The sequence below is a fragment of the Scardinius erythrophthalmus genome, assembly GCF_964197995.2.
Source record: "Scardinius erythrophthalmus genome assembly, chromosome: 12".
Taxonomy (NCBI): Eukaryota; Metazoa; Chordata; class Actinopteri; order Cypriniformes; family Leuciscidae; genus Scardinius; species Scardinius erythrophthalmus.
Window position 1 is genome coordinate 10,532,577 of NC_138232.1, and position 21,931 is coordinate 10,554,507.

The 21,931-nt window shown below is 37.1% G+C and overlaps 1 protein-coding gene across 3 annotated transcripts in view; it reads right to left on the reverse strand.

Moving 5' to 3' along the window:
- Positions 1-4,024: 4,024 nt before the first annotated feature.
- Positions 4,025-21,931, reverse strand: part of srgap3 (SLIT-ROBO Rho GTPase activating protein 3) — an 89,717-nt gene continuing 71,810 nt past the window's right edge. For 2 of the 3 annotated variants that reach the window (XM_081381572.1, XM_081381574.1), the window contains exons 14-22: positions 21,303-21,380; positions 20,220-20,354; positions 19,384-19,489; positions 18,456-18,683; positions 17,724-17,797; positions 12,026-12,206; positions 7,767-7,916; positions 7,207-7,516; positions 4,025-4,808 (exon numbers count right to left, since the gene is read on the reverse strand). In XM_081381572.1, the coding sequence (XP_081237698.1) occupies positions 4,371-4,808; positions 7,207-7,516; positions 7,767-7,916; positions 12,026-12,206; positions 17,724-17,797; positions 18,456-18,683; positions 19,384-19,489; positions 20,220-20,354; positions 21,303-21,380 (1,700 nt within the window). In that variant the 3' untranslated portion in view covers positions 4,025-4,370. Of the gene's footprint in view, positions 4,809-7,206; positions 7,517-7,766; positions 7,917-10,874; positions 11,064-12,025; positions 12,207-17,723; positions 17,798-18,455; positions 18,684-19,383; positions 19,490-20,219; positions 20,355-21,302; positions 21,381-21,931 lie in introns of those variants that run through there. The other variant, XM_081381573.1, reaches the window with a different exon arrangement.

The window sequence follows — 21,931 nt, forward strand, 5'->3', positions numbered from 1 at the left end:
ATAAATATATAGCAGCTAAGACAACGTCGGCAGTGTTGACGGCAATATAGACTATAGAATATTTCGTTCTGTATTGACAGGTGCAGTATTTGAAAATCGATAATATTTTTTTAAATTGCATTTATATTTGCATTTATGTCAAACCCTAGACACTTTCAAACATCAAAATGACATTTATTAATATGTATTCGTGTCAAAATGTCATATAAACATCTTTTCCTATTCAATTTTGCCTGGAAACGCTTCCAAGACGCTTGCGTGTCGCGTGAAAAATAGGCGTCGGTTCTATTTCTAGTAGGCACGCGTTTTCCGCGCGGCTCGAGCCGCGCCTGAGACGCGCGTGTCACGCACGCAGTGTGCAAGCTCTAACCTGTTAACATGGGAGCCGAAATAAAAACGGACACGCCACGCAGCTGAGACGCTCACGCCACGCATCCAGTGTGTCACCGGCCTTAGATTTTTCCTGCGCGTTGTCAATGAATGAGCAATACCAGCACTGACCACCAGAGGGAGACTATGAGAAGGGATAGGCCAAATAAGGCCACCAGAGGGCAGTATTTGTCTTAGCCCTTATATGTAAAGAAAGGTTTATCTGGTAAATCCACACTAAACAAGACTTAACTGGTATTGTAGGGCCTGGTTTCACAGACAGGGCTTACATTTAGCCAGGATGTGTCCGTGGTTCAGTTAGGACATTTAAGTAGCTTTTATAAGCGTGCCTTCGAAAAAATCTTTACTGATGTACATCTTGAGACAAAACAATGGCACCAACATATTTTAATATTTATCAGAGCAAGTTGCTTTCAGTTAAAACATGCATTTTAGTCTAGACTAGGCTTAAGACTTGTCTGTAAAACCGGGGGCGAGGGTTCCCACACATTTATTATTATTATTTTAAATGATGATCACTGGACGAGGTTATATTAGTAGTAAATAGTAATATGAAAAATATATATATTTTGAATCATTTTTATAAATTTCCGTAGAATTTTATTTCTAGCCAATTAATTATGTTCCTGCTGAGAACAAGAAAAATGCATACCTGTATGAACTATATCATACCTGTGATTTCGAGGCCGGAAAATCGTAATTTTTTTAATTCCCTGATTTTTCCCGGTTTTCTATGACCATGGAAACCTTGTACTGCAAATTACAAAAGGACAACCCTATAAGTCTCTTTTATACATCAAATTATGATTTTTGCATTGCAATATTCTGTTTCCTTTACTGTAAATGAAGAGTTCAGATGCAAAAGCCTCTAAGTGCCATCTAAAATTTTCTTCAGGAATGATCATTTTTATCAAGCTCGTATATTGAAGTTCAGTAATTTCACTTAAATTACAATTAATAGTTGATTTTCATTGCCATTTAAGTGAAATTACTGAACTTAAATATACGAGCTTGATAAAAATGATCATTCTAGAAGAAAATTTCAGATGGCACTTAGAGGCTTTTGCATCTGAACTTTTCAAATATAACTAAGCCATTTTTAAAATAACATTTTATTTCTAGCCAATGTATTATTATCGGGCTGAGAATAACAGGAAAAACTCATACCTGTGTTCACTTTAGAAATTTTTACCGACTTTCATGTAAATGACTTTCGAAGGTCTGGAATTCAAGAATTCCAGGTTTTCAATGGGAACCCTGTACTTCACAGAAGGATGACTATTATAATTATGAATAATGCATTGCAATATTCTGCACGTTTTCTTACTGTAAATAGAATTAAGCCCTCATCCATCCAGGTGTAATTATGCAGTGACTGAATTCAAATGAACATCCAGAAATAGATGTGTGCCCTAGTAATCGTAAATAATAGTCCTTATGCATGTCGTATGTTTAAATGGTGCCTACTGGGAAGTGATATGGTAAGATTTTAGAACAAACTTAGAATCCCTTCCTGAGATGAGCCTAATCCTTGCAGCTACAGACCCAGTTCCTGGCTGAAAGCTAATGTATTTCGGGACAGAGTGTGTTGTATTTAGGAAAAGGCAGCACTATTATTCTTTGAACAGTGTTGCTTATTGGTAAAGAGAAGCACGTGCTCGTCGATCTCCCTCACATGCGGAAAACAGGCTCATGCTAATACAAAGCTGAGGAATTCAGACAGAAGCTAATTGCCAGTCTTTGCCTGATCATTTGTTAAAAGAAATTCGAGATGGCAGCAACAGGGCACGGAGTCTTAGAAGTGATTTTCAAATTTTTATGCTCCTAACGCAAGAGCAAATCAGCATGGCAACAACGACTAACTCAGACACGTGATGTAACAAATCAAGCATGGCTTTAAATGCAAATCTAAATAGTTCTTGTGCGTAGTAACAGTACTGTTTTTTCTAAGTAATTTCAAAGCTACACAAGCTTTCGCATACGGTCACACTGATTGGACTGCGTGAAGTGGCAAATCCTAAGGCAAACTGTAAAAGTAAAATCATTGAAGATGAGATTAAAGCTTTGGGTTCAGTGTATTTGAGTGGATATCTAGGTCAGTCGGGCAAATTTTGTTCACGACTGGGTATTCCCTCTTCAAGCACAGCTCAGGGAGGAGGGGTAACGCTGAGGATGAACCAGAGATGATATGACAGATTGGGGGCAGTGAAGCTTCTCTTGTTCGAGCTGGTTTCTCTAGGCTATTGAAAATTTAGATTGGTAGGAAGGTTGTGTACCTCACCAGAGAGAGAGAGCGGTATGTATTTACAAATGTATAATTTATTACACTGGGAAATGCGCAGTGCTTTGCACCATATATCTGACATAAACGAGACTGTTTTTGGGTGAATCTCACAACAAGATGTCTGGATTATCCCAAAGCCAAGACAAAAAGAATTATAAAAATATATTTTGCATAAGAAAATGAGAACTATTTTGAAGATTTATATAGGGATGCACAAAATATCGGCCACCATATCGGTATCGGCCGATATGTGTTAATTTTTATTGTTATCCCGATACGAAAATTTGGCCGATAAATAATGGATTATTTCCTTCAGATGAGACACTTCAGGTGAAGAACTTGCAACATGTGCAACACAAGTCTGTCGTATGTCATATTTTTGTAACCAGGCTCTCAAAAATTATGTAGTAAAATTTGGGTTTAGACTTGTCGGCTTTCAAATATAAAGAATTATCGGTTATCGGTATCGGCCAAAATGTTCATATCGGTGCATCCCTAGATTTATTTTACTATGACATGGACACATTGTTTGATTCACCATTTTGAGGTCACAAAAACACTGGCCACTTGTGTAACATCTGGTTATTTTAGTAAGTATTAATATTCATATAATCAGTTGACAGAGTATTTAATATGGGATTGCAATAATATGGAGGGAGCTCACGGGAATACCCTAAAACCATGTAACTTTAGAGAATGAAGCATTAAATGCGTAAATTCAGCATGAAGAACTGCTTTTTGTATTAGCAAACAAAAATTAGGAAAAAGGTAGAACACTCCCCAAACTAATAATAATATTAATGGCTCAGACTGACTATTGATTCATTATTTGTTTGCTTATTGGTTGTAAAAGCGTTTGCCATTCTAGTCTCCCTGCCTGGTCATGTCCTCGGCTGTACAAAAAAGAATCTACCCAAACTTTATATACAAGTAAAACTACATTTTACCACAGGTTTCTTAAAATTAGTTGGTATATTGGTTTTCTGCATCTCATATATGTATACAGCTTGGCTATGTTGTTACTTAGATGTATATCGCTTATTCTACAAACGAAAGGCATTACAAGTTCAAGTACAGTATATCTCTATTTACAACAGCTCAAAGGTGGCCATGTTTGACAGTCTTTGAGTGACCGTTTGGTTCTATTATATGTACAGTCCAGTTCTTGAAGGAGGGTCTTATCGCTTATCTTAGAACAGTCCTCCAATGAATAACAGAACTCTTCTGGCCAACCAGTGCAGAGAATCTTGCTCTAAATAAAGTTCACATAAGAATAAGAAGGCCAAAAAGGACAACTTAATATTAATTCTGAGGTAAAATTAATAATATAAAAACAAGAGGATTTTTTTTAATCATACTTTATATAATGCAGCTCAGTTGCATGAAATTTACCCTATAAAATTATTTTTTTCTTGTATTTTACTTTTTTTTTTGTCTCTTTCACAGAGAGGACAGGAAATAATGAGAAGAACAGAATGGAATGTGGGAGATCACCTGAGCCAGACTCAACTCATAGCATCCACAGCCAGTCTCAACGCGTTAGAGCACGTGCCGACCACTAGGCTTCAGTTTCGAAATCTTCTAGGCTCAAAAAATACATTAGAAAATGGAAAGAAAAGCACTCCTGAACTTCCTCGCTGCAGCATCGTGCCCTGGTTCGCCCTCACCGGCACAGGTAGCTGCATCACACCACGGGCTACATGGTTCCAGGTTTCTCGCCCGAGTTGGCGGAGGAAGCTGCAGCACTGCTTGCGTTGTTAGGAAAGATCTTCTCCGTGGGGGTCACGGCAGGGCTTCCCACCCCGGAGGAGCTGGAGCTGCTGGAGCGGTGCTGCGTGGGAGGGGGGCGCATGGGTCTCATGGGTGGAGGTCTGAGCTGGGCTCCGGCCAATCTGGCGGACAGCGCCGGTTTAAAGGTGGTCATCATCTCGGAGGTGGAGCTGCTGCTGCGCCTCAGGGCCGCGTCCGGGTCTCGGATCATGATGGTGTGTAAGGGGCTCGCCGGCTCTGAGCTCACCGGGTTCTTCAGCGGTTCTAACGTATCCAGAACTACGTCGGGAGCTTGTTTGGCTGTGTTCTGCCGTTCCAATTCACGGAGCTCATGAAGTGCAGTGTTCATCGTCTTCTCAATGTCCTGTAACAAAAATATTGTTCAGTTTTTAAGTTAAGACATTTTAATCCAGTTAATGAAGTACCATTAGGAAAGCTATTTTAACATAACGCCTAATATATTGCCTAATATTGCCTCTCTCTCTCTATATATATATATAGTTTTTTTTTTCAACTATGTTTTGAGTTAAACAAAAGTAATGTTTAGTTAATGCACATTTGGTTTCATTTTAAACATTATTTTCAAGCATTTTATTCATAACCTAGTTTTTTTTTTTTATAAAAAATGGTGTCATGTTGAATATATTTTATCACATTATTTGTCTGTAATTGTGATTACAGTGAGTGAGATTAACACTGAACAATTATTCATCTATTTCTTTAGGCATTATGTTGAAAATAGCTTTCCTAATGATACTTGATTAACTGTATTAACTTGTCAAGTTGTTCTAATATAGCAAAGTCAAGCATTAGGGATTTGTTTAAATCCTCTAGCACCACTAAAGAACCATGCTGTAAGAAAATGATCGATAACTTCAATTTGTTGTTTTTCTGCACAGAAAGTATTAATGGAGCTGTATGGCCTTAGACATCTCTCATCTTTCCTGGGGATTCATCTTACTTTCTTCCGGAGCGGTCTAGTATATCACGGAGGCAGATTATGTTTGATATACACACAGCGTCGCTGCCGTCCTGATAGACTATAAACTCACTGCTTTCCATTCCTCTTTCAAGACCGACCATCTCCGTTCTGTCTTGCAGCTGAGCATGCCATAAAAGTTTAATGCTCGGAAGATAAAAGGCTCATGAAGACACATGCTCACGCACAAAAAAAAGTACCTCGCAAGGTCTTATTACCGAGCAGACGTCATCAGTAACCCCACACACACCCCTAAACACATTTACACACACACCCCAAACTGAACATCAAGCAGTAATGTTATTTAGATCATGTAGTCTGTGCTTATTATGCATTATCAATTCACAAAACAACACATTTCTCTCCAAAAATATCCATCATGCCTTCATTTTGATGTCTGTATTCACATAAGCCGTTTTCTTTTCATTAGGTGAGCGTAGACACAAAGGGGCCATTACAAAAGATCATTAACTGTTCCATGTGCCACAGACTTCATTATTTAATCGTGTGCAAATGAAAAAGATGGATCAGTGCCAAAGAATCTCGTTCATGCTGATATCTGTCTTTAGTGCCAGCTCTTTGTTTCTGCTGGACTCAATCTTGCCAGCTTCTTCAGGCACACAATTCTGGGCTAATTGCAAGGCTCAAAGAGAAAGACCAAAAAGCTTTCATGACTACAACTTAAAAGTATTTCTGAATCCTTTTGAGCTTTGATTTATAAGGGTACAAAATATAAGAGGATTTATGGTACACTTAGTGAAAATATTTTAATGTTTGATTTTATAGCAATAGAAATTTATGTTTAAATATCATGTATTTAAATCAGGGTAATTTAAATAAGATTGTATAGAAAGTAGTGCTGTCAAATCATCGCGATTAATTACATCTAACATAAAAGTTTGTGTTTATATAATAAATGTGTATGTGTATACAGTTTATACAGTTAGTTATGTGTATACAGTTATTTTATGTATATGTATGTATATATATATATATATATATATACACACTGTATATACACTATAACAACTATAACAATACACATATATTATAAAGACACAAACTTTTATCTTAGATGCGATTAATCGATTTGACAGCACTAATAGAAAATTAATTTAATTAATTTAATTTAATAACTTTTGTGAATAATTAATGGTGCTTGTTTATTATTTTTCTCTCCAAATCTCTGCCTTGACTTGAATGATACCTCAAATAGTGTTTTTTTCTCACAAACCCAAACAGACACACACACACACACACACACACACACACACACACACACACACACACACACACACACACACACACACACACACATAAATAAATATATATATGTATATATACATACTATATATATATATATATATATACATACATACACATATACATATATACAAATACATTTAGCGTGTAAAAAATAACAATAAAATAAAGTGTTACCCATTTTCATTACTTAAAATAACATATAACTGAAATAAAATATGCAAAAATGTAAACTTTTTTTTTTATTTCAGCTACATTTACTATATTACCCATTTTCATTTAGTGTAACTTTATGACCTTAAAAACTTAAACTAAAACTGAAATAATTAATATAAACAATATACATGTAGACATACATACATATAGACCATAAAAATGGAAACTATAAAGATAAAATCTAATTCAAAATATTAATAAGAACAATAGTAGTCTCTCAGTGATTCTAAAATAACACTGTCTTGCTCTACAATACTGTGAATTTGAATGAGAATCTAAAAAATGTGCTCTCGCTCTCACTCACCTCTGCTAAAGCCTCAGCCTCCAAGGACTTGTGGTCCCCAAGGCTGCTGTGTCTCGTTGCTCCTGGAACAGGCCTGAGCGGGTGACCTTCAGGATAGACCTTCCTCTCAGGGTAGTTAATGCTTCCCGCACTGCCAAAGGTTCCCAAACGTCTCTTCTCGGGACTCTCTATGTGGCCCCTAGTGACCGCCACTTTGTGCGGGCTGCTGGGGCAGGCTGCGGCCCGTGGTGGTGTGTCTCGTGGAGGACTGTGAGAGTCAGTGCCACTACGGCGTCGAGGAACGGCAGACCCATCCGAACGCAACCTAACCCTTCAGAAATACACAATGAGATTGTAACAAGCTTAAATACAGACAGTCACACTGTGTTTTGGCTCAAAGCTGAATGCAAATACTGTACAGTCTAACGATTTTTGTTAAATATTCGTGTCACAAACAAGCCTTAAAGAGAAGAGTAAGTAAGCTGCGAGGAGAAACAGGATAATTCAGATCATTATTTTTTTCTGAGACTGAAAATACGTGGAATAAATACAAGCAGAATTCTGTGTAATCAGCCACTGACCGGCCCATGACCCCGCCAAAGTTGTAATCATGCGAAGGTTCACACGGGGACTGCAGATCGTTTTTGGATGAGGCTTTATCGTCCAGTAAAGGTCCACTGCTGGCTTCGCTGTCAGCCTTCTGACTCAGGCTATCAGAGAACGCATCATCCCTAAATAGAAACAGACAAACAACGTATGTTTCTCTGCAGACCACTGATGGCTTATGAAAGATTCCAAGCAATGCAATTTGATTGATTAACAAATAGACCTAAATAATTAAAATAAATAATAAAACACTTATTTATCTTATCAATAATTTGAAAACAAAACCACAGGCAAATTTATGGATTATATAAGTGAAGTCATTTTAAAATGTAGGATATATAAACTAAGTACACTACTTAAAACTGTAATTGTTTGGTGGTGTCACTTTTTTTTTTTTTTTCAGTTTTCTATTTGAATATATTTAAAAAATGAATTTATTCCTGTGATGGCAAAGCTGAATTTTCATGAAGACATCATGAAGACAGTCAACTTTTGAACGGTAGAGTACATCATAATGTTCACCAGCTAAACTGTCACACACAAAACAAATGTACATAAAGCTGGCAATGAAACAAGCATCTGGTTTCTTATTTTTCAGTCCCAGCAGCCCCAACATCCCTCTCACTTCATGTCTCATTCAGCCCACAGCAAGCAAACATCCACTGATCACAGTTTCACAGCATGTTCTCGGCCTGCTTTTACAGTTCTCTTGGGAGACGACAGCAGAAGGTGTTTGGTAATCTGAAGCTGTTGAACGTCACATTCATGGGGGAAAAAAAAGTCTCCGAAAAAGTCAACAGCCCAAGTGTTTCATTATGCAATCTTTCAGCAGTCCTGTTTACTGATAGCCTTTTAAACACACTACATGGATTGAAGTCATGCTTGTTTAACACTTAATTTCAAAACCATTGCCATTAACAGGAAGCTGATCCACTCAAACAGCGTCCATTCTTCTGGTATGGCTTTTCACAAGATGTTTGATGAACATGGATTCAGTGATTTACTGGCTCGCAGTTTGCAAAATATTTCATCTCGAACTTTGTGTACCTTTCATTTTTTAGGCATTTAAAGGGATAGTTCACCCAAAAATACAAATTATCCTATAATTTACTCACCCTCAAGCCATCCTAGGTGTATATGACTTTCTTCTATCAGCTAAACACAATCGTATATTAGTTTAGTTATATAAAAAAATATCCTAGCTTCCAAGCTTTATAATGGGAGTGAATAGATTTTGAAGCTCAAAAAAGCGCATCCATCCATCATAAAAGTAATCCATACTGCTCCAGGGGGTTAATAAAGGCCTTCTAAAGTGAAGCGATGCGTTATTGTAAGAAAAATGTCCATAATTATAACTTTATAAACTAATCACTAGCTAACATCCATCCATGTATTCACGAGAGGGTCGAATTCAAGCGTATGACGCAAGAGTAGCGTAAGCTTAGGTGAGAGTAGACGGCTCTCGCAGTTCAAATAAACAGGGCTGGGTAACAAACTCAAGCTCCTCCAATATTTCTCTTACAAAATTCTCGTTTTAGACTTCTAAATTGTGACCGCCATTTTGTTTTGCTCTATCCTCTGCACTTCCGCGTTCGTCAAAACGTCATGTGTCGGGTCAGAGGTCACTCTTCCGCCGGAACTAGACTCGCTGTTTAGTTTATAAAGTTTTAGTTTATAAAGTTATAAATATGGATACTTTTCCATTGGATATATTTTATATTTACAAAAACACATTGCTTCGTTTTAGAATCGTTTGAATTACTTTTATGATGGATGGATGCACTTTTTTGGGGCTCCAAAATCTCAGTTACTATTCAATCCCATTATAAAGCTTGGAAGAGCCAAGACATTTCTTTTATATATAACTCCGATTGTGTTTGCCGGAAGGAAGAAAGTCATATACACCTATAATGAGGGGGATTGAGGAGGATTGAGGGGGAGTAAATTATGGGATCATTTTCATTTTTGGGTGAACTGTCCCTTTAAGTCACTAGATTACTGAAAATAAACATCATATGGCTATGTTGTGTTTATTGCATTTTGGTGTTGAATTTACAGCAAAAATAACTATTGTGCTAAAAGATTTTGGTTATTCCAGCCTGTAGTGTAACTGGCAGCGGGTTGTCTCCATGCTCTTTTCATTTTAGCAACCTCAATTTTCCTTATTTGCTGCTGTCAAATCTTGCAATATTAGGAATGGGGCATGGACTGACCCTTTTAATAAACTCATTCATCAAACTGACATCAGTTAAACCATACAAAGAGATAATGAGCATGTCATCATTTTAGTAATTACTGAAACAGCTGTAGGACAGTTAATATCAGCCGTTGATATAAATATGACCAACTCAAGGACACTGCAATTTCATGTCATCTCAACACCTTATGAAAAGTTAGAGAGAAGATTGTCTTTCTTTCAGCTCACTTTAGCCTTAGTGAAGCATGTCGTGTCCCACTGCACACAACAGGCTTTGACAAAAATGCATACCTAGCACATTAGGGTGCCGCTTATGCTTGGTACTTCAGAAACACAATTAGGCTTCTATAGTGTCAAGGCCCTTGCCAAAGACTTCAGAGCATTCTTCAACTGCCACTAAGTGCTGTTAAAGTTTAATTAAAGTGTATAGTGTTAATGGCGGGAACTATTTGATTCTCACTTGAGCTATTAAGGTATGAACTCAGGCCAGATGGCCTGGTTGATTAGTCATATATTACCCAGAAGGCAACACTTTCACAAGGCAACATGCATTGAACTGTCCTGTAACTAGTGCCAAGACTCTAGTGCATAATAGTAGGAATTTTTCTGACAAAAATGTGGTTGGTGAAACTGCTAAGTTGCTAAGGGGTTCTGATTAGTTTTAGCATGTTGCTATGTGGTTACTTAAGGCTGGAATACACTACATGACTTTTGCTCAGATTTTTTGCCCTGGTTTGCAGTCTGGATAAGTTAACAATAGTTGCCAAAAGTCTGCGCCAGTCGGCAGATTTTGGTCAGTCAGAGTTGACAGATTTCACAGAAAAACACATAGTGTGTGATAGGCACAGACTCTGATTTTTTAGCTTCAGACTATGATTCCATGCAGTTGGAGGATATCAAAACCTGTTATCAAAACACACAATATAATAAAATACAAATACAAAAGTAAATGAACAGGAAAGGTAAAACCACCCGTTTCCACCAGATCCCGCAGGATCCCAATACCAAAGCAACTCTTCATCATGTAAGTGTTTTCCAGCCTTTACTGGTACAAGTCCACAGTCTCAATGATGTCCTGGAGGCACATTACAGAAAGATCCTATCTTTAGAATCCTATCTTATCTGTTTGGTAACCATGGCAATTTCAGTTAGGACCTCATTTCGGACAAAAGCTATTACAAAATGACATTTCTTAAGTACATAATCTTATCTTAACTACAGATAGGAAAATGGTATTACAGAAGCATCCTAACTCCACAAAAAACTATAGCCAACTATAAAAATCACATAATAATAGCCCTGTCTGAGAATGACGTCACATTTATTAATGATATAAGATGAAGAACGGCGATGTTTGATGGTGGAAAGACTTTGTGAACACCCAAATTATGTGCTGCACTTTGACAACAAAACTCTGACAAATAATTACAGACTCGTATGAAATAAAAGGATTATGCTTTGCCTTTTCTACCAAGCTTATCAAAACTTTACTTAATGAAAAAGCACCACTTATTTTGTTTCTCCATTTTAATCTCAGCTATTTCTATTATCTAAGTTTTTCCGTGTTACTTCACAGCAGCTGTTTGCGCGTATTGGTTGATTGGTAACAGACCTTAGAGCTGATTACCGAATTCGAAGGAGGGGTTTAAGATTTCCTAACTACAGATAAGAGGAAATTTTGTAAGATAGTATAAGAATCCTAAATCAACTAAGATTTGCTTCTGTAATATAAATTTGTGAAAAATCCTAAATTAACTTGTCAGATCTTAACTTAAGACTTAAGATAGAACGTTTCTGTAATACACCCCCTGGACCCTAAATATGGCTCAGGTACCTATAGGATTTTTCCAATTTTATCACTTTTGATGCAAACATCAAAGTCTTACTCAAAAAAAGTAATAGTAGGACCTTTCTTCAACAAGCGGCAGTGAGGTACCACTCATGTCCGTAGCAAAAAACATTTGTGTTACGCACCAAATAATAAAATAACTAAAATGAATTAGATTAAAAAAGTAATTATTTAGTATAGATACTTACAGGTCTTGTACTACTATATACTGGTGGGGTATGAGGCCGTCAACCCCGTTGTGTCTGCCCTCCCACCAGTCCTCAGATGCACGATGATACAGCAAAAGGGATGCGCCTTTTTTGAAGGACAACTCTCGAGGAGTCCGACCCATGTAGTCAAACTTTGCGATGGCTTCAATCTGCTCCACCTCTGTGTGTGTATGAGAAAGAGAGAAACAGTGAAACTAGGGCTCATTAGCATGTTTGCACAGAGAATTATGTCAACAAATTTTCAAAGAGCTTCAAAGCACTGCAACAGACTAAAATCTGTCATGCTCCCAGCTGATTCTCAGCAAAACATACATACACACACACACACACACACACACACACACACACACACACCATGTCCAGACCAGTTTCCAATTTGTCTGTCCAGACCTAACGCAAAACTACTGCACAACACTGAACACACACACAAACACACTCTTGTACATCTATCTTTATGAGGACATTCACTGACACAATGCAATCTCTAGCCGCTTACCCTAACCTTACCCATCACAACTAAATGCCTAACCCGAACCCTTACCCTAAACCTACCTTTAACCTAATTATAACCGTATCCCTAAAACCAAGTCTTGACCCTCAAACAGGCCTTTAAAGGGGTCTCAGAAAAAGAGGACCGGCCAAAATGTCCTCACTTCACTCTCTTAGTCCTCACTCCAATGGTCTAAAACTCAAACTGGTCCTCACAAAGATAGTTGTACAGGTTCACACACACTATATATTTATATTTACATTTATTCATTTAGCAGACGCTTTTATCCAAAGCGACTTACAAATGAGAACAATAGAAGCAGTTAAACTAACAATTGGATAACAATTTTATAAATAGATATAGAATAGAAGAGAAAGTGTTAGTAGTAATACACAAAAACAACAACAAAACAAAAAACTAACTTTTGAACAATGCAATATTGCTAAGACAAAAATACTGTTCAACATCAAAAGGCTCATTCACAGCAAAAGGTTAATGTATTTCTCAAATAGACCTTATATTCCATATCATAAAGATTCACATTCATCACATTATGGTCTTACACATCAGAGGATATGATCTCATCAGGACCACAAAGAACAGGCACAGATCTAATACAGATGGGCTACTAAAAATGCAAACTGGACTTTATCTAAATCCAAATCTGCCACCCAGCTTCCATTTAACTTGACCAATGCCATCATATGACCACAGATCAGTTCACGCTTCACCCCCCACCCCAGACACTGCCAGGGGCAAACAGACAATGGGGTCATTCAGGGTTAAGGAGATATACAGAGCAAATCAGCGCTTGGCAGAAATCTCCAAGTCAACAAAAAAAAAACAATCAGTTTCATTAGGATCTCCACCCAGGGGTGAAATTAAATCCAGGCATGGCACAGAAGTGGAAGGAAAGAGGAAGAATGGAAATGAAGAGAGAGAGAAAATCAGCCTTTGCTATTCTGTATGTCGTCTGATTGTTTCCATTGTGACTGCACCTGATTGGCTGAATTGAAGGCTCAGAATCTGATTGCGGTTTCTCAGCATGTGTCGAGGGTTACAGGGAAAGTTGAGATAACGCTGTTTTGGAGCTAAAGCATGTGACTTCAAACAGTCCTGAAGTCATGCATAAGGCGGGCTTTAGCTGATGAGCTCCAGAGAGAAGGGTCATTTATCCTGAAGTATGCGTTTAATTCAAAATCGCAAGACATGGCTGGTCATTCAATCACAATTTGTCTTTTATAATCCACCTTATTTTTCAATGCAGAAGTAAGCAATTTCCTGTGAAGGTGCTGGATTTCTGATTAATTAGGTGCTACAGGTAAATCACTAGAAGAATGATTTACCTATTCAGCTAAATGACTAAATGTAAGAATGAGAAGTAAACAGTGAAACTATTTGAGCTACAAACCAGTCTGTTTATGATTATGATGATAAATTAAAATAATAGGATAACAAAAACCAGTTTGCAAGCAGCATAACAGACTGTTTTTGTACAGGAAGCCTTCCACATTTTAAAGGGGTCATATAATGATACATTCTTACATTTAGTCGTTTAGCAGTCATTCAATCACTTTTACAAGTTGATTGTACTAAAATGTGTGTTGGCAGTGCCTGTATACAAGCATCATAAAATGATAAAAATCCATCCAGTGTTTTTTTTTTAAATCTTCTTATGTTTTCCCCCCATCTCAAATCAAGCCGTTTGATTTTGTGACGTCACAAAATCGACGCCCCTCCCACGATTGTTGATTGACAGCAGCGTTTCAACACAGACCCGCCCTCGCTCGTGAGCGAGCTGTCAATCTTCCGCGCGTCATTGTTGATAGCTGGAGCACTGTCTATGAGTAGAATGGCATCTAAGCGATTGTGGTGTTCTGTTCTTGGGTGTAATAAGGAACACAGCAGTCATTCTGATGTTCCTAAATCCGAACCGCTGAAGACGCAGTGGCTGAGTTTTGTTTTCGAAGGGAATATTCCCCACGATCAACGTCAATGCTTTCATGTTTGTGCGAATAATTTCACACACAACACTGCTTTACAAACGAGGTCAGTAAAGCTGGTTTTGCTAAGAAGCTGCTCCTGAAAAAAGGATCGCTACCAACTATTCGTGTTCCTGCTGCACCTCCAGAAGAACTGAAGTGAGTGTAACTTTTTATCAACCTTTATATTAATATTTATATTAATCTTTGCAAATCACTTGCTGCACGCTTCACGATGAATGCGGCTGTTTACACTCAGGGTACGGCATGTTTTCTATATACGACGTTCTCAATATAATTCATAATCCCACGTTTACAATGAACAACGCGTTATGGTTATTGTGTTACAAACGGTGTGCGCACAGAACAGAGGGGCGGGGTGAGCAAAGCTCATTATCATTTAAAGACACATGCACTTAAACTGCGTGCTGAAAACAGAGCTGTTTTTGACCAGGTAAAATTAGTGTTTTCTTACAATACTAATGAGAATTTTTAATTAAAGTATATTACAAACTTTTAATTTAGACCCTAAAGAATCATATTACCTTGTACAAAAATGGCATTATATGACCCCTTTAACTAAAAATAGATAGCCCAGTAGGTCACTTATATTATCTGAATGTACTCCATTTTAAAGTCACCATGAAATCAAAATCGACATTTCTTGCTTTTTTATGGAATATTGCAGTATTTATTATAAATGATTTATCCATGCACATCATTATTGTTCTTCGGCGTGAGGACAGGACAATCTGTCACTCACATGAGATCACAGCAATAGCAAACCACAACAATCCAATCAATTACCGATGGACAAAATCAAGTCTCGCCCCTAATTTCTTTTTCTGTTCTGCCCTACATTTTTTCTTGTTCAAGAAATTGTTTCACTCGATATATTTCACAATAAGGAAGAGAAGATTATTGTAACTTCCCTTTCATGCCAACTTTAAAAATTTGTAAAAGGAATTGCAGTAATAATTTCTTTATGTGTAAAACTGTAAAGGTGCAGTAAGCGATTTCTGAGAAACGCTGCTGAAAGTGTATCGGACTGAGCACCACAATACACTTGTAGCCAATCAGCAGTAGGGGGCGTGTCCACTCATGATGAGGGAGAAGAGAGAGTGAGCAAGAGGTTTGAAGAAAGACTGTAGAAAGAGAGATGGCTGAAAGACATTACAAAAAAGAAAAGGTCAGAGGAATATCACCGGAAAAAGAAGGATTATAGGACCCGTATTAATATTAGACAAGCTTTTTCAGCACTAGAGAGACCTAAGTGTGAGGTCCTGAAAACAGATGATATTCTGTTGTTTTAAATGTTAGCTATTGTAACAGGACAGTTTTGAGTGTCATTGTTTGTCTTGAGCTGGTGTGCAGCTGGCGACTAACAACAAACTATTGCTTGTATATACTGTAGTGTACTGTATATTCTTTTTTTGTCCTTGTCATTTGATCGTCATCTTCACTTTATTTTTCACAAAGCATTATTTTTCTTTGCTTCAGCTATGATAAAGCGACATCCACTCTTGCATTGCGTGTTCGTTCATTCTGGGGGCGGAGCAATGAACTGAGGGGTGTGTTTATCAAGAGTGTTACTCAGAAATCGCTTACAGCACCTTAAAGTGGAAAAAAGTGCACCTTTAAATAGAAAAACAAACCATGCTCTATTTTTTGTGATAAAAAATATAAATTCTTAATTCATCAGTTAAAGGGTGAACCGTTTTAGAGAAAACTTGGCATGACTTCTTTAATGAGCAGCATGCTGTATGCGTGAGATGGTATCAGCGGTGTGGCTGATGTTTTGGGTTAGCGAGCGAGTGCAGCTCCATCAATCAGTAAATGAAGGGAGCAGGCGCAGGAAGCCCCGTGAGACCTGTTTACTCACCCTGAACAAAGAGTGTGCAAGAGAGAGGGAGAGAAGGAAAACAAACTGATAAAGCCAAAGGAGGAGGCAATTAAGCAGAGAAAACCAGGGGCTGAAAGAGAGAGATGAAGCGCAAAGATTGCTGAAACTGGGCCGAAAGAGATATTTCCGTCTGCTTCTTCATTTAATATAGCAACGGAAACGTTGCTAGACAATGTTATCATTTATATTTGAGAAATGAAGAGGGTGAGGCGGGGGAGAGGAAAAAAGCAGAGAGAATGGCTCTTTTTAAGACGACCTGGAATCTCACATATCCCTTTGTATGAATCTGTGCTGGCAGTTTTCATCTTTCTGATCTCCTCATAGCCCACCAGCCAATAAGGATGCACACTGCTTAAAGGGCACAATTCTGATTGGCTGAACTAGATGTCAATCATAATATTCACCAAACACCACAACCTGGTGTGTATGAAGCATTTCTTTATTATTTATTTCTTCTTAATCAGTATTTTTGTTGTTTGCCTGTAAAAAATAAAATAAAATAAATAAAAAACCTTAAAAACGAAAGCTAAAAATAAAAAAAACATTATATAAGAACAAACTATTTACCAGAGGGGAAAGAAAAATCTATTTAATTTGATATACTCACTGAAAGCATGTAACATCTGAGACATTCTTGATGCTCAAGTAAATGCATTTCATATTAGGACAGTTAGATGTTTTACTGAAAAACACAACCATGGGCCATATTCAGTTTGATCTAAACAGTTGATCTAATATATATATATATATATATATATATTTTTTTTTTTATACAAATTTAGAATTTTTGAGGAAAGAAATTAGAACAGTCAAAGTCTCATATTGGTGGTGGTTGTATGGATGAATAATATATACTATATATTATTCATACAACCACAGCCAATATGAGACTTTGACTGCACTCATTTTTTTCCTCAAAATTTCTAAATCTGTATTTTTATTTTTATTTTATTTTAGATCAACTGTTTAGATCAAACTGAATATGGCCCAGATGTTTCAATGCCAGTTTTGACATCAATTAGGTGTTTGCCATGCATGTGCGCGCGCACACACACAAACACACGCAACAATTTTTCTGTTTTTTAAGAAGCAATATGTGGTCGTTTTGATTCCATTCACTCCAAAGGCTAGCATACAAATCTGACTGTACTTCTATTGACTAAGCTACAAACCTCAAATGCTGATTTCTGCTTTTGATTATTAGTGGTATCTTATGCAATAGAATTGAATACAACATCCTTCCATAAGAGACAATAATAAGAGTGTGTATAAAGCAATGAATGAATGCAAAAATGGGTGTACCATCATCGCTTGTGTGTGGTTCGGTGCAGTTGTCTGCTTCATCAATGGTGCCTGGTTCACTGTGAGGGCTGTCACTGTGTGAATATACAAACACAAAGAGAGGGAGACGTTTAAGAGCACAGTAAACACAACAGCTAATGCCAGCATTGGAAAAACCATGGCAATTACAGTTTTGCAATGTCACGCCATTAGTTATCAATCCTTTTAGTATCAATATGAAAGACTCCATCAAATGGCTTGACAAGCATAGAGGACTAAAAGCCACAAGTCACATTTAGATTTTTTGAACTTATTTACATTTATTACTAAATGTCCGGGGTACTTAATGGAAGTGGTTTGCTTTGATTATATATTAAAGCAAACCACTTCCATTAAGTGCCCCGGAATATCATGTGAAAGCCATGGTATATTAATCTGCTAATCTATTAGAACAATAGTATATATAAAAGAACCATATTATTTTTCCATCTGATACCAACCAACACTGTAACACTACAATCATTTTTGTAAGGGTTCAATCAGATTTTATAACCATCTGTTTTATAAGTAAAAATATATCTTTTTAGCAATAGGTTCCAAAAGTCATCCAAAGGTATTCATCTACATATGACCTGAGTGCTAAACTCCCCATTCATTTGGAGTAGAGCTCAGTTTAAGCCACAGCTGGATCTAATGGAGAAATTATGACATTCCTCAGTAACAACAAAATCCAGCTAAAATCTTCAAACTCACCAGTACTCCTCTCCTCCAGTCATGCATTTCTCATAGACAGGGCCGTCCAGCTCTCGCAGACTGGGGAAAATGACCTCATTGTGCATGATGATGGTTTTAATGACCTCATTAACATGAGCCTGGCAGGCCACAGGGTCCTGACCGTCCGGGATGGGCATCAGAGTGGGTCCAAAACAGATGGCAAGGTTATATGGGTCCATCATGTTCTCATCACTGTACTGGGACAGACTAGAAAGATGAAGAGACAGAGAGAGAGAGAGAGAAAAAGCTTTATAAGTCCTTTTTACATGATGTAATACTGCAGGAGTAACTTTTTAAAAAACTTCCTCTCTTATTCCTCTATTTCAATACATTCATTCATAACTTTATTCCAGAGAATTCATCTTCATGTACAGTGCATTATCTTTCAGCAGCAGAGGAGAGCTCATCTCTCATTGGGAACTCTCGACTGAAGTTCACAGTTGCAAGAGCTGCGGGCACCGACAGCAAATGAAAGTGGGGAAGAAGTCAGAGGGAAAACTCATGACGTGAAATCAAATTCTCTGTTTGGTCTGGGGGAGGGTGAGGACAGGAAGCATTAATAAAAAGCCAGGAGAAGAGGACAGGTATAGTACAGTACAGACTGATGGCTTTATTCCTGGCGTAAATACTCTCTAAAGCACTCCTTGACAGACATGGTCATAAATTAGACAAGAACAGTGGGGGCTGTTGAATAGCTCTTTGTAAATATAATGAATGTCTTTGCTTGAGACTGCTGCTATTCATATAAATGGTGATTTACTAGGAGATTTACAGTGTAAAGACAGAGAAGCTGTGAAGACGGTAATGCGGTAAAATGATAGATTAGCCTCCCGCTTTTGAGAATGTATGTGCGTGTGTGATTGTGGATCAGCTGGTTCAAAGTATGGTGCACGAAACGGCCACTTACTGATTGAGAAAAGCAAACAGGTATCTCAAGACAATGATGACGGTGCGAGGAAGGGTGACGATGATCTGCTGGATGTGGTGGGCTCTTTCAGCGGATGACTCAAGCTCTGAAACAAGCAACCGACAAACCAACATTCAAATAAAACAACCCACAGCTCCACATTCAAAGTTTACAAACTGCTCAAAGCTTTGGGGTCGGTATGATTTTTTTAAAATGTTTTTGAAAGAAGACTTTTATGCTCACTAAGGATGCATTTTTTAATCAAAAATACTGTAAAAACAGTAATATTGTGAAATATTATTACAACTTAAAATAAGTGATCTATTTTAATATATTGTAAAAAGCAATTTATTCATGCAATGACAAAGCTGAATTTTCAGCATCATTACTCCAGTCTTTAGCGTTACAGAAATCATTCTAATGTGCTGATTTGAAGCAATATTTCATATTAACCATGTGATGCTTCGTGTTTTTGTGGAAGCAGTGATATATTTAATAGAAAATGATTAGACAGCATTTATTGGAAATATAAATATTTTCTAACAACATAAATATCTTTACTGTCACTTTTGATCATTTCATGCATTCTTGATTAATAAAAAATGTGTATATATATATATATATATATATATATATATATATAAACAGAAATCACAAGTCACAACACAACACAATCTGTGTTTCATTCTCTTGACATAAAAAAAAAAAAAATTTGGAAAGATAAAGCCAAGTTCCAATAAGAGCATACAACAGATAACAGGAATCTATGGAGTAATTTCAGATTGAATCACTCCAGTGACATTTTGAGCGTTCCTGAAAGTGAATGCAACACTCACTGATGGTGGAGATCATATCCAGGAAACGCTCCTTTGGGAACAAGGGGTTTTCCAGCCCTCTGAAATACAGCTTAAGAACACCTGCCACTGAGTTGATGTCCTGATCGCTCTGATCATCAACCAGTGGGTCCTCACCTGAAAATATTTTATAAAATATAAATAAGTCAGTTAATGAATACATGCAATTTATTAAGAAAGGGTCAACAAAAAAGAGTTTCATCTCATTCCACTCCTAAATTCCCTATGATATGAATCAGTTGAACATGAACACAAATTTGGCCACTAGCAGACAGCTTGATCTACTTAATATATTAAGTGGATCAAGCTGTATGCTAGTGCCCAAATTTGTGTTCATGTTCAGCTGATTCATATCATTAAATCATCATCCTAGTATACTAGGATGCTGATGATTCAATTACCTGTAACAAGGTTGCACATTAAAACAGCTATTTATCAACAAGATCACTGTACAATTTTTATGACTGATATTCTTCTAGTGCCATTTGTTTGCCTTGCATCTCACTTGTACAGTAGATGAAATTATTCTTATTATTAAAATAATGAAATAATAGACTTATTATTCCTTTTTTACATTTATTTTCTTTCAATGCTTTAGTCTTTTTTTTCTTTTCAACTGTTACAATCCGATTTAGACCTCTATGTGGGAAGGGGAATATTGTAAATTTTTTGGTGATTTTCCTGCTATTGTACTTCATCTTGTACGTGTTCTTACAATATACTTAATTACAAAAAAGGGAGAATATAGCAAACTACCCACACTCAGGGGTTTCAACAGTGCATTCTGGGAAATTCTAGGCAGTGAATGTTTCAGTGCAATGATGGTAATTACGATGATGTTAAAGCCCAAGAAATGACAGACTCTGACACCATATGTGAATCTCAAAACCATGCACATGATTATCTCTATCTGCAAACATGAGCTAAATGTAGAATCAATTTGTTGAACACCTGCTTTCAAATCTAATTTTATGATGTTATTTTCACCCTCTACTCAGAAAACAACATTCACAGTTCAAAAAAAGAACCGAAAATTAATTACAGTTCATCTTTAGGGGGACTAACCTCTTTCAAATGAATTTTTAATATCATTGACTTCCACCTGAGATCCAGGAACTCGGAATATGCCTTGTTGTTGCAGCCCTGGCACAGGAAAATAAATAGAAACATGAGTCGCAAACTTGTCAAGGCATGATATTGCATTATCTTAGTTCAAAACAAGATGAGCACAGAAGAAATTGCAACATTTCCCTCTAAGGGATACTTTATTTTTGGCACATATGAGTTTTGTTAAAGTGGTTCCAGTCATTTTCTAAGATTTCACTAGATCCTGAGGGAAAGCCTGATATCTTAAAGCAATAATCTCACAGAAAGAGTAGATTAGGTTCCTGTTAGCAATCTTTGAGGCAGCACAGAGAATTGAGAGTTTATAGCATTATCATTTTCTGCCCTGACATCCATAAACATTTATAGTCTCTAGCAGAATAATAAATCATCTATCCACAGCATATTTAGCAGCCAAACCGATGTCATTCTCTAAATTCTCTGACTTCAGTTTCACCCTGACAGATGGACTTAATATGGAACTTTTTCGAAAGCATCACGGGAACACTAAAACTTACAACAGATGAGTCCTTATTCAAATTAGCATCTGTGTCTCTGTGATTGTCGATCGCTCTCTGAATGATAAGGGG